This window comes from Mitosporidium daphniae (genome assembly GCF_000760515.2).
Source record: "Mitosporidium daphniae strain UGP3 chromosome Unknown contig-137, whole genome shotgun sequence".
In the NCBI taxonomy this organism is placed as follows: domain Eukaryota; kingdom Fungi; phylum Microsporidia; genus Mitosporidium; species Mitosporidium daphniae.
The window spans coordinates 1-11,312 of record NW_013546692.1 but is presented as its reverse complement, the minus strand read 5'-3'; the positions used below and the strand labels follow the sequence as shown (position 1 = coordinate 11,312).

Sequence of the window (11,312 nt, the reverse complement as noted above, 5' to 3'; positions counted from 1 at the left end):
GCCGATATACTATGAACATATCTATTGCGTATCTTCCGAGGCGATCGATAAAGAGCGACTGGAAGATTCATCCGGAGACAATGACCCTTCCGTGTTCGTCATTTTTGAAAAGTTTGTCGTTGCATTTCTTTGTTCCCTGTCGATCGAAAACTTTGAGGCTCTTTTTAGACTTTCCCAGAATCAATATTCTTCCCCGATTGTGCAAGTAAGCTTTTCCATTGTTTATTGCCCATTAGATGTTTCTGATCATGGAGAAGGCATTTCTGTACAAACTAGTGCCAAAAAAGCTGTCCATTTTAAGGAAAATGGCAGACCTACTTGATGATGGCAAATCAAGCTGGGAAAATTTCAAACTATTTTCCTCTGATAGGATCTCTTCGCGAGTCATGGAGACATTCATTTACGCCTCAAAAAAATCGATGCTACGGCCGCTTTTAAGTCTTTTTATGGTCCCAAATGTTGGGTTTCTTTTGAAAAATGATACGGCCAATTATGTACTTCAAGCTTTTTTCACACATTGTACATCCAAATCGCTTTCCTTGGATCTTTTTAATGCCATTTCCTCGCAGCTGTTGCAAAAGGGACTGGAGCCTAGAAGAATCGGGCTTCTTTACAAAATCGTTAAATCCGAGCTCATTCCAACATCCTTAACACATCCATTTCTCGTAAATTCGATAAAAAATTCCTTCCGATTGAATCCCGATGGTGCAGATAATTGTGCCTTGGCGCTTTTGTCATCAAATGTGCCCACCACCAGAAGGGGGCCATCTAGACATTTTGAAGCCAAGGAATTCCATCCCATTGGCTGTGCTATTCTGATCCATTTGTTTTCTTCACACCCTACCACGGATTCACAAATTTTACTTGATCAGTTTATCGAAATTCCGATAAGCATTCTATTTAGATTGGGAATGGATGCCAGTGGGTCCAGAGTGCTGGAGACAGTCTTTTCGTCGCCAGTCATTGGCAAGAAAAAAAGCGAACGCCTATTTAAAAAATTGTTTGCAGCCTCTCTGGCAGAAACAGAGCAATGTTCGATGGCCAAATGGGCAGAAAACACATTTGGATCTAGGGTTGTCGAAGCAATCTTCCTTTCGGTTCCACTGGATCAGAAGCTTATTTTGGCTCAATATTTGTCTGATTACATCAAAGAACTGCGAAAGCCTCGATCAAAGGGCCAATATGTAATTAAAAGCTGCATGCTTGACGAGTTTATTCTTTCCAAATCCAACTGGATCAAAATCCTGGCCGAGCGAAAAAAGAAGGCGTGCGCCTCAAATAAATTAACTTAATTAGTCCGGAATTAAAGGGGAGTCGATTTTCATTTCTGAGCAGAACTTCTAAATATTAAGAGTCGCCATTACCCTCCAAGAATCCATGGTGATGGAAAAGCAGTACTGTTGGTGCGCTTGTGATTCGGAAGAATGAGGTTCATTTTGGCTGGTGAAATCATACAGTTCTATTGGATGAAAGTAAGAAAAGTCACCTATAAAAAGCTGGTTTTCTTGCGCAAATACCCGCACCTTTCCCTCTTTGACAAGAAAGGAGACGTGGAATAGATTTTCAACCGACCTGCTGAAGGATTTTGGATGGATTATAAGCCGCCAAAACAGGACCTGGGTGGACTGATTAGCGGCCATCCAGGAATAAATTTCCTGTATTCGAGCCGCAGAGGCATCTTGCTCTGCATTCAATTCTCTTCGGGCTTTGATGGGATCGTCCTAAAAATTATACCGCACATGCGCAATACCAAGGTATCTGGCTGTGTGAGCGACGATAAAGGTTTTTGTGCTGTTCTTGTTCTTCTCGAAGAAGGTAGGGGTGTTGATGCGGGAACCGTAATGGGTCCGTTGGCAAAATCAATAAATGGTGCAGACTTGGATGCAATTTGGCACTTTAGGCCAAATAAAGACAACGAATCTGTAGATGTAATAAGAGAATCCAAGTGCTCAATCAATAGACCAATGCTTAATGGCGACTTATTGTCGTTGGAACAGACTTCCAATTTTTCCAGCGAGGCCAGACCAGCCTCTGCAGAAAGCTTTAAAAGGTGAGAGTCAAAAGTAGCATCATGGATGTTTCTAATTGAAGAGGAGAGCACCTGGTTGGCCTTTTCAATTAGCCCCCGCAAAGAGTTGGGAACATTCCCTTCTTCAGCACAATCTGAACTACTGGACATACTGGTGTCCTCAGAAAGGGACACTGAATGACTAGAACCAACAGGCTGAGATGCAATCCTTCTTTTTTCGTCTTTAATTGTTTTAAGCAAAAGGGAGTATGTGGCTCGAATATTTGCTCTTTGTTCGAATGATTGATCTGGATCATACGTAAGTGCATCTGTAGAGGCAGTTAAGAGGCGAGCATATTGAGATTGAATATCCCCATCTTCTTCGTCGCTACTTAGTCTGCGCGTAGCATCGGGGTCTTCTAAGGCGCTGTGGACATCGCAATTCCCCTCCATTGTATCGATTTTGTTCGTAAATTTTACATTTTGATTTTAACTCGAGCACTTGCACATACATCATTTTGCAATGGCTGCAGAAAAGTTATCAATGGCTTCGTCATCGCCTTGTAGCAAAACCAAAAAAATCGAGCTATACACGCCACAGTTTTATGCCAGTTGCGCCATCGGTGGCATGCTTAGTTGTGGGCTGACGCATCTACTTGTGACACCTCTTGATTTAGTCAAATGTCGCAGACAAGTAGCCGTTTTCTTCTGTTTACAATAGGTCAATCCCAAGATATACTCCTCCGTTCTTGATGGATGGACGCAAATTTACCGCTCCAGAGGCTTTCCTGCCCTTTTTGAGGGCTGGGGTCCTACTGCAATTGGCTATTCCTTCCAAGGGGCCTGCAAATTTGGATTTTACGAGTTTTTTAAGAAAGAATTCACCGATGCCGTCGGCGAAGATGTCGCATTTAAATACAGAACCGGTCTCTACTTGGCGGCATCTGCATCAGCTGAAGTCATTGCCGACGTTGCTCTGTGCCCATGGGAGGCAATAAAGGTCCGTATGCAAACAAGCGCCACACCATATGCATCCGGTGTACGTTCTGCTGGAGCGAAGCTCCTAGCAAGCGAGGGTATTTCCAGCCTTTACAAAGGGCTTGCGCCACTTTGGATGCGGCAAGTGCCCTATACGATGATGAAGTTTGCATGTTTCGAGACAACGGTGGAGGCGATTTATCGATACGTTCTCTCTGCCAAGCCAAAGCATGAATACAACAAGCTACAACAGCTTGGTGCTACTTTTGCGGCCGGATATTGGGCCGGAATATTTTGTGCCGTCGTTTCGCATCCCGCTGATACCGTTGTCTCTAAGCTCAACCAATCGAACTCTGGTGGAGCTGCAAAGGTTCTTCAGGACCTCGGCTTCCGTGGAGTTTGGCGTGGACTGGGACCAAGAATTGTTATGGTTGGAACGCTTACCGCGTTGCAATGGTTTATTTATGACACCTTTAAAGTGTACATTGGGCTGCCTACGAGTGGGGCTGCGCCCGCAGCTCCTGCTAGCTTGAAAAGGGAATGAGTTTATTAAACCTGCCATCATTAACGTTTATTGGGTTAAAGGTGCCTCACTTTTGGCGCATCAAATTAAGCGCACTACCCGCTTTAAACCATCTGATTTGGCCCTCATTCATGGTATGTTTTACATAAAATTCAAAAGATTCTCCACTCTGCTTGTGTACAACGACAGTTAAATCCTAGAAATTATGAAGGCGTTGCGAATTACATTGTCCGGATGAAGATTTCTTTCAATGTCTAGAATGGAAATACGATCATTGGGGTCGATGCGCATGTAATCGCGAGGATCGGCAAATGTCAATGGAAGCACACCCTGCTTTTTCAAGTTGGTCTCGTGAATTCGAGCAAAACTCTTGACAATGATAGCAGCGCCACCAAGATGTCTTACTTCAAGTGCGGCATGTTCTCTGGATGAACCTTCGCCATAATTTTCTTCACCAATCACAACCCACGGCGTTTCTAGAGATTACGGAAAAAAGCTACTCTGGGCTTTATAATATCTTGCCGTGGCAGGAACTGGTCCGTATTCCCCGGTAAATTGATTCTGAACCAAGTTAGCTTTCAGATTTTCGGCATTGATTGCTCCAATCAATAGGTTGTTGGAAATGTTGCCCAAATGCCCGCGATATTTCAACCAAGGCCCAGCCATACTGAAAATAAGCAAAAATCACGCTGCCTACCTAATGTGATCGGTAGTGCACTTTCCGGCAACTTTGATTAAGATGGGAGCCTTGATGATGTCACTCCCATCCCACTTTGGAAATGGAGTCATTAGCTGAAGCCTGTTACTATGCGGGTCAACGCTGATTTTGATTTTAGAACGGTTGGCAGATGGCTGCTGGTAGGTGTCCTGGCCATGATCATATCCCTTTGCTGGAAGCTCTTCGCCTTTCGGTGCAACAAACTTAAATAACTCCCCAGAAGCCCCCTTCAGCTCATCAGTCATCGGATTGAATGTGAGATCGCCAGAAAATGCATAGGCAGTTACGATCTAATTTTGATAGCTACAACTTCCACCAAAGTACCTCGGGAGATGTGACAAAGGAATGCGTGCCAGGGTTTCCGTCATTTCTGCCGGTAAAGTTTCTGTTGTAAGAGGTAACGATGGTATTCTTTTCTCCTTTCTCAACGTCATGTCTCTTCCACTGACCGATGCATGGACCGCAGGCATTCGCCAAAACGGTAGCACCAACCTTGTTAAAAATATCGATGATGCCGTCTCTTTCCATAGTGGCCCTAATTTGCTCGGAACCCGGTGTGACCGTAAAGGGGGTTTTCACCTTCAGACCTAAGGGAGGTCAAATCGCATCAAATACCATGATCAAGGGCTTGCTTTGCAAGGTTGGCAGATCTAGTCATATCTTCATAGCTGCTGTTGGTACAGCTTCCGATCAGATTAACTGATATGGCTTTCGGCCATCCATTATGAGTTGCTGCCTTTTTCATTTGAGAAATGGGCGTCGCCAGGTCAGGGGTAAACGGCCCATTTACATGCGGCTCCAGTTCAGATAAATTGATCTCAATAACACGATCGTATTCCACACCAAGATCTGCAATGAAATGCCTTGAATATTTTGCAGCAGCTTCCGCAACCCCTACAACGGTAATCACTGTAAGATGGCATACCAGCTCTTCTGGTTGCTTTCAAATAGTTTGCCATTCTCACATTAAATGGAAAAAGAGATGTTGTTGCGCCAATTTCAGCACCCATATTACAAATGGTAGCCATTCCGGTGCACGAGATCGATTCAACGCCAGGGCCAAAATATTCTACAATGGCCCCGGTTCCTCCCTTGACAGTCAATATGCCGGCCAATTTGCAAATAACATCTAGGATGAAAATGCAAGGGGCACAATGTGATACCTTTGGGAGAGGTCCAGCCGCTAAGCTTTCCAGTTAGTTTGACGCCAATAATATTGGGGCACTTTAGCTCCCATGGAATGTTGGCCATCACATCGACGGCATCGGCACCTCCAACGCCAATCGCAACCATGCCAAGACCGCCAGCGTTTGGAGTGTGGCTGTCTGCGCCAATCATAAGCCCTCCGGGAAAGGCGTAGTTCTCGAGCACAATTTGATGAATTATGCCGGATCCTGGCTTCCAGAAGCCAAGATTATATTTAGATGTCACAGAAGACAGAAAATCGAACACTTCCATATTTTTCTCCTTTGCAACGGCAAGATCCTTAACTCCACCGACTTCAGCCTCTATTAAATGGTCGCAGTGGACGGTGGTTGGGACGGCTGCAGTTTCCAGCCCAGCAGACATGAATTGTAACAAGGCCATCTAAAAGGATAAGTTTTTCATAGCAACTTGAGCCGTGGCATCTTGAAGGGCAACGCGATCAGGTCTGAGTCTAAGGTAGGATTTTCCCCTGCCAATGTCTTGCTCCAGCGGATTATCCAAATGGCCATAAACAATTTTCTCTGCAAGAGATAATGGGCGTCCAAGACTAAATGGTGAAATTACAAATTGTGCAATCACTACCGGTCTTTTACAATTTGTATGTTTCTATCAAGCAAGGAGTAGTTGATGAAGCTATTTGGCTCCAAGTAGCTCATTGGCACTTTTGAGGTAGAAAATCCTCGGCATCCATAGGCGTTTGGACACTTCTATAGGGTAAATGACAAGGACAATATACGTTCGGAAATCTAGACAATGTCTTTTGAAGAAGTTGCATCGAGTCAAATTTACAAACCTGATCAGAATTTAAGCTGCAATTTGTGCAATTCAACTTTACCGGCTTGGGAAATTAATTTAACAAAATGGAAATTACAAAATCGTCGTTCAAAAGGGTTTTTCCACTAGTCGAGGAGGTGATTCGACGTTGCACATTCATATCGATTGATGGCGAGTATTCCGGTCTTTATACAAACAAAAGCAAATCAATTGCGATGGCAGATGATATGCAGCAGCGCTATGAAAAAATCCGAGATTCATCGCAAGCATTTTCATTTTTGCAATTTGGCATGACCGCGTTTACTTGGGATCCATCAACGTCTTCGTTTGATGTTAAGCCATTTTCGTTTTATTTGTTCTCAGACCCCTCTAAGCTCCTTGGGCTTGACAGGCGATTTAGCTTTCAAGCGTCGAGCGCTTCTTTTTTGGCCGACTTTCATTTTAATTTTAACAAAGTGTTCCACGAAGGCATTCAGTTCCTCAATCGATCCGAGGAAAATAACTTTAGACAAAGAAGCGCAGAGCCTACAAGCCAAAATCCAAATGTTTTGGTGCCCCCTGAACATGCGGAATTCGTGAACTCGAACATGTCAAACATCGAGTCTTGGATAACATCGGAGTCCTCTATGAGCCTTGAGCTTCCAAAAATGAATTCATTTCGGCGATTATTAATGTACCAGCAAATAAGGACAAAGTAGAGCTCTTTTTTTAATGCTAGATATAACGACCAGGTGGTGGTCGTTAGGGGCACTGACGACAATACCGGATCGATTTCGTTGCTTGTTAAAAGGTTTTCAACCGCGGAAGACAAAGACAGCTTTAACGCTTCCGAAAAAGAGCGTATCGAGGTACTTGTTTTCTACTAGTAACTTAGAAAGAGCTGGAAGATATGGTAGGGTTTAGGAAAGTAATTGATTCAGTTATTGAGCACAAAAAGCCCATCATCGCTCATAATTCAATGCTCGATATTTTTCACCTTTATTCTCAATTCGTGGATCGCTTGCCTGAGGATGTTTCTCTTGGCAAGAAAATGATTTCCTCTGTCTTTCCGACAATACTGGATACAAAATTAATTTCAAGGGATCCGATGCTACTGGTATGCCGTTTATTTACCTGCTTTTGTAGCCAATTTTTCAGGAGTGTCATCTTGGCGAAATGTTTGGCTTGCTTCAGACACCGCCACTTTCCACGGTCCATTTGAAACTCTGCTATTCGGCCGAATTTGAACAATATTCCTATGAGACGGGTGAATCCAAATTCCATGATGCTGGATACGATTCCTATTGCACGGGCGTTGTCTTTTTGAAAATGATCAAGTATATGCATGGGCTTGAATCGGCCAATGAGACTGCCCTTGTGGATGATGGTAAGATTTGTCAGCATGCTCTATCCGGTGATTTTTACTATGCCAACAAGCTTAATATGATGAAGTCCGGTATGAAGCATTTCAACCTGTCAGGACCGGAAGGTAAACGTTGGTCCTTCATTTTTAGATGCGTCTGACAGAACGCAAAGTATATTTGGACATCTTGCAACGCAAGCATCGACAAGCACAGGTGAAAATGTTAGCGTTGACACTCATTTTAGATATTCCAAACACCTCAAATTTGGTTGTTGTCACCTTTGATCAGAAGCATGACGAAGACAAGATCAACTCGATTTTCAGTCCCTTCGGGAGCTTTGCCATCCATCCTTTGAATGATGCCGCAGTGATATTGGAATTTCAAGACATGGACGAATCGTTTGCACGCGTTTTCGATTCATTTAACGATTCGGAAAGCTTGACCGTACAGACCTACGAAAGCTTTACGGCACAGACATACAGCCCTCCATCCAAAAAGCGGCGTTCGTAATACAATAAATTTCAACTATTTAATCAGATAGCATTCACTTCTTTTCTTCAGGAATATGGCCGCCCATTGTCCCGGCAATTTTCTCCCTAATGTTGTGAACCCCCTCCTTTAGCCTCTCAGATATGGAGTGTGCCTCTCTTAAAATTAAAATATACAATTACTCTCTTCCCTTCTTTGCTTCTTCCTCCACACCGGACATCTTTTCTCCGCCCGCTTGCTTCAACTGCTCGGTTCGCTCCTTGAGATATTCCTCTGATTGGCTAGCCTTTTCAGCCGTTTTTTCCTTTCCTTCCGAAGCTCGCTGAGAAACATCAGGCATGGAGCCCTTGACCTTTTCAGCAATGTCAGACGTCTTTTCTTTCATCTTTTCGGGCACAGAGCTTTCAGACTCCATCCCAAAAGCATGCTTCATTTTATCCGTTGCCTCTGAAATGGTTCCTGAAATACGAGATGACATCTCAGAAAGCACAGATTCACCCTTTTGAACACTCTGCTCGGACTTTGTTTTTTGTTCTTTAGATAAAGACTCCAACTTTTTGGAGGCCTCTTGTCCTGGAACTGTAAGAATAAACTAAACTGACCAATCTCAGACATTTTCTCTGGTGGTATTTGTCTACCTTCTGTTGTTGACATGGTGCGTAAAGAGAATCTTATGATAGACCACGTGATGCGGCATCCGAAACAGCAGGGATATAATAACAACAACGACAAGGTTTAGTTTCAATATTTTGATCAAACTTTAAAAATAGTAAAAACGACAACAGCAGGATTTGAACCTACGCGGGCGAAGCCCAATTGATTTCGAGTCAATCTCCTTAACCACTCGGACATGTTGTCATCTCTTTTCCGTTCAAAGAAAAGATGAAGTTTTAATAAATTTTGTGCAGTTAATTCATCTGGCAAAATCGGGTCTCCTGTTTATCTTCTAGATTACCTTGACTAGCCCCAAATCGGTATTAAAATCGTATTTTTAAGGCCACATCAAAAACACGAGAAGCTTATAAATCGCATGATCGAAATAGATTCCCCAGGAAGAAAAGAGTTTTATTTGGAGGAATTAAAAGCGCAGGCAGCAAAAAGCAACAGCAAAAAGCAACAGCAAAAAGCAACAGCAAAAAGCAACTAGTTAGATGTTAATGCTGGCATGCTTGTTGTCTCGAGCTTTCCTGCACTTTAATTATTCAAAAATTGCTGTTAGTAATTTATGATACAGAAGAACACAAGGCTATCCTTAAACATCGAGGCAAAGCTGTCAGGGGCCATATGTATGGTCGGTAAATTCAGTGCTTTACCTCTTTCTCATGTACATGCCCACGCCCACGCCCACATGGCATTTTGATAAGGATATCAAAGATAGGCCAATTTACACAAAGTTGAAGGTGTCCTTAGGTAGTCCCCATATCACAGGTGCAGCGCCAACGGCCCATTGCAAGATACATGATGATCTAGCTTTTGAAACAGCTTGAACCAGGCTTAAAACACCATTGGGAATGCATGGAGAGATTCCTGGTATTTTCAAGAGCCCCCAATTTGCCAGTGCTGTGAGGGCAAATCGATCAATGTCTTTATCGGTGACGTCCCATAAGTTTCCCACAACGACGTCGCTAGTTGAATTAAAATCACGATGCTTTTACCTTCCGGCAAGTAAATAATCGACTGGCGTTGATGTCGGCTCGAACAGCCCATACTTTTTTGTAGCCGCCGAGGAACAACCCATAAGGAATACATATGAAGGGACAATCATTTGAGACAGTGAAGTGATGTCTCTTCTGCAATATCTTTCGCCGCTCCCATGTCCAAAGTATAAAAAAATGTCGGATGACGCCAAGTCAGCCTTTTCCATAGCATCGGGCTCTCTTCCAATAATACCCTTCCAATGGGAGTTATTGAGGAGAAAAGAAGACAAGCGGTCTTCCGTTGCCCTTAAAGAGCCGTCTGGATTCAGCAAATACGAAATGGATGGTGTCGAGATTTTTTTACCAGAGCCAATCAGGGCTCTAGAAACAGAAGCCAAGGAGGGCATTCTGATAACTGGCTTTGATGACAAAAAAGGGGTTGACTCAAAGGGATATTCAAGAAGAAATTCGTCTAGGATTAGAATTATCAATTTGTTCGACGCATTCATTGACAACGCTTCCTTCTTGATATCACGATCAAGAAATCTTTGAAGAGCCCCGACAAAAAGCAGAGTGTCCTTAACAGATATGTTGAAATATTTACAAAAGTCTTTCAACAAGTAGGGAAGATATGAGGAGTTTCTCTGAAAATCAATGCTTGACAAAATGCCAATAAGCACCTTCAATTGAAATTCCGATATAAAAAGATCAATGTTTTCTAAAAGCTGGCGTAAAGGTTCGAGATCCACATCACTATAGGAAAATGTGGGGAGTAAGAAGGGAAATATTCCAAATACCAATATAGAGAAATCAGCGAGCCAAGAGAAAATCTTGGCATTCAATTGCTGCCTAGCTATCCACCATTCGCCAGACGAAAAAGAAGCAGAAGGATGCGTATTGATGGGGTCTGACATTGAGCAACTAGAACCCACAGCTGAACTCCGATTTTCCTTCATGAGGGACTTCCATGTGTCAAATGCATTGTCAAGAGAAAAGTGAGGAGAAATAAGATCGCCAAAATCGTTTATTCCCAACCCATAGTCCCCATTTTCCCTCTTAAACGTCAGCAAGGGTGTAAGATTTTCAAGATCCAAAGATTTTTTCGTCTCATAAAGCGACAAGATCACATCAGAGGTCTGGGTAGATTTTATCATGATCACAAAAAACTCGTCCTTACTTTGACTGTCCAAATACAAAGCCGAAGATTTGCCCACATTACGCTCTACATTGCTATACAATAAAGAATATGAACGCTCAATGCCAAGCCCAATGTAATAGCTCGAGAGTCTGACCACATTGAACTGATAATTGAAGATAAATTTTGAGGCCTCCCTGACCAAAAAAGTACTGGAGCTATTAAAAGCCGATAGCAAATGCTCAATAGAAAAAGGCAAGGCGATCGAAGTGTTCTCGGAAAGATAATATTTCAGCATTGCAACTGTATAAATGCAATTATCATCCGACGAAGTCTGATGTAATGCATCTAATGGGGCTAGTGAAGTACCCGATAAAGAATGCCCATTAAATACGTACCCAATACAATTCAAAAGACGTAAAAAGCTGGCTGGTTTTATGGTCAAGTCTAAATAGTCTGAATTTGTGGAAAACAAATTTAACAGAACACAGAATCTGAAAT

At 42.9% G+C, this 11,312-nt stretch overlaps 10 protein-coding genes across 10 annotated transcripts; 4 read left to right on the top strand and 6 right to left on the bottom strand.

The window, feature by feature from the left end:
* Positions 1 to 305: 305 nt before the first annotated feature.
* On the top strand, positions 306 to 1,292 carry DI09_137p100 (Pumilio domain-containing protein; the record flags this gene model as incomplete). The annotated part of the gene is made up of 1 exon (XM_013383757.1): positions 306 to 1,292. One exon carries the CDS (start codon positions 306 to 308, stop codon positions 1,290 to 1,292), a length of 987 nt encoding a protein of 328 aa, XP_013239211.1.
* Positions 1,293 to 1,690: 398 nt separating this feature from the next.
* DI09_137p90 (uncharacterized protein) lies at positions 1,691 to 2,461 on the bottom strand (the record flags this gene model as incomplete). The annotated part of the gene is made up of 1 exon (XM_013383756.1): positions 1,691 to 2,461. The coding sequence occupies one exon, from the start codon at positions 2,459 to 2,461 to the stop codon at positions 1,691 to 1,693; it is 771 nt and encodes a 256-aa protein (XP_013239210.1).
* A 70-nt stretch (positions 2,462 to 2,531) lies between these two features.
* On the top strand, positions 2,532 to 3,530 carry DI09_137p80 (mitochondrial phosphate carrier protein 2; the record flags this gene model as incomplete). The annotated part of the gene is made up of 2 exons (XM_013383755.1): positions 2,532 to 2,684; positions 2,730 to 3,530. The coding sequence occupies 2 exons, from the start codon at positions 2,532 to 2,534 to the stop codon at positions 3,528 to 3,530; spliced, it is 954 nt and encodes a 317-aa protein (XP_013239209.1).
* Positions 3,531 to 3,576: 46 nt separating this feature from the next.
* On the bottom strand, positions 3,577 to 4,175 carry DI09_137p70 (uncharacterized protein; the record flags this gene model as incomplete). Its single annotated transcript, XM_013383754.1, has 3 exons — positions 3,577 to 3,705; positions 3,735 to 3,985; positions 4,010 to 4,175. The coding sequence occupies 3 exons, from the start codon at positions 4,173 to 4,175 to the stop codon at positions 3,577 to 3,579; spliced, it is 546 nt and encodes a 181-aa protein (XP_013239208.1).
* Positions 4,176 to 4,202: 27 nt separating this feature from the next.
* On the bottom strand, positions 4,203 to 5,814 carry DI09_137p60 (uncharacterized protein; the record flags this gene model as incomplete). Its single annotated transcript, XM_013383753.1, has 5 exons — positions 4,203 to 4,517; positions 4,552 to 4,814; positions 4,843 to 5,167; positions 5,193 to 5,356; positions 5,391 to 5,814. 5 exons carry the CDS (start codon positions 5,812 to 5,814, stop codon positions 4,203 to 4,205), a joined length of 1,491 nt encoding a protein of 496 aa, XP_013239207.1.
* Positions 5,815 to 6,208, bottom strand: DI09_137p50 (uncharacterized protein; the record flags this gene model as incomplete). The annotated part of the gene is made up of 3 exons (XM_013383752.1): positions 5,815 to 5,980; positions 6,016 to 6,140; positions 6,170 to 6,208. 3 exons carry the CDS (start codon positions 6,206 to 6,208, stop codon positions 5,815 to 5,817), a joined length of 330 nt encoding a protein of 109 aa, XP_013239206.1.
* Positions 6,209 to 6,293: 85 nt separating this feature from the next.
* Positions 6,294 to 6,905, top strand: DI09_137p40 (putative ribonuclease; the record flags this gene model as incomplete). The annotated part of the gene is made up of 1 exon (XM_013383751.1): positions 6,294 to 6,905. One exon carries the CDS (start codon positions 6,294 to 6,296, stop codon positions 6,903 to 6,905), a length of 612 nt encoding a protein of 203 aa, XP_013239205.1.
* A 191-nt stretch (positions 6,906 to 7,096) lies between these two features.
* DI09_137p30 (poly(A)-specific ribonuclease) lies at positions 7,097 to 8,060 on the top strand (the record flags this gene model as incomplete). The annotated part of the gene is made up of 3 exons (XM_013383750.1): positions 7,097 to 7,303; positions 7,345 to 7,675; positions 7,714 to 8,060. 3 exons carry the CDS (start codon positions 7,097 to 7,099, stop codon positions 8,058 to 8,060), a joined length of 885 nt encoding a protein of 294 aa, XP_013239204.1.
* A 157-nt stretch (positions 8,061 to 8,217) lies between these two features.
* Positions 8,218 to 8,891, bottom strand: DI09_137p20 (uncharacterized protein; the record flags this gene model as incomplete). The annotated part of the gene is made up of 3 exons (XM_013383749.1): positions 8,218 to 8,618; positions 8,722 to 8,797; positions 8,841 to 8,891. The coding sequence occupies 3 exons, from the start codon at positions 8,889 to 8,891 to the stop codon at positions 8,218 to 8,220; spliced, it is 528 nt and encodes a 175-aa protein (XP_013239203.1).
* A 532-nt stretch (positions 8,892 to 9,423) lies between these two features.
* Positions 9,424 to 11,312, bottom strand: DI09_137p10 (uncharacterized protein; the record flags this gene model as incomplete). The annotated part of the gene is made up of 2 exons (XM_013383748.1): positions 9,424 to 9,664; positions 9,749 to 11,312. Coding segments are annotated over 2 exons (1,805 nt in total), but the record flags the coding sequence as incomplete, so codon positions are not given.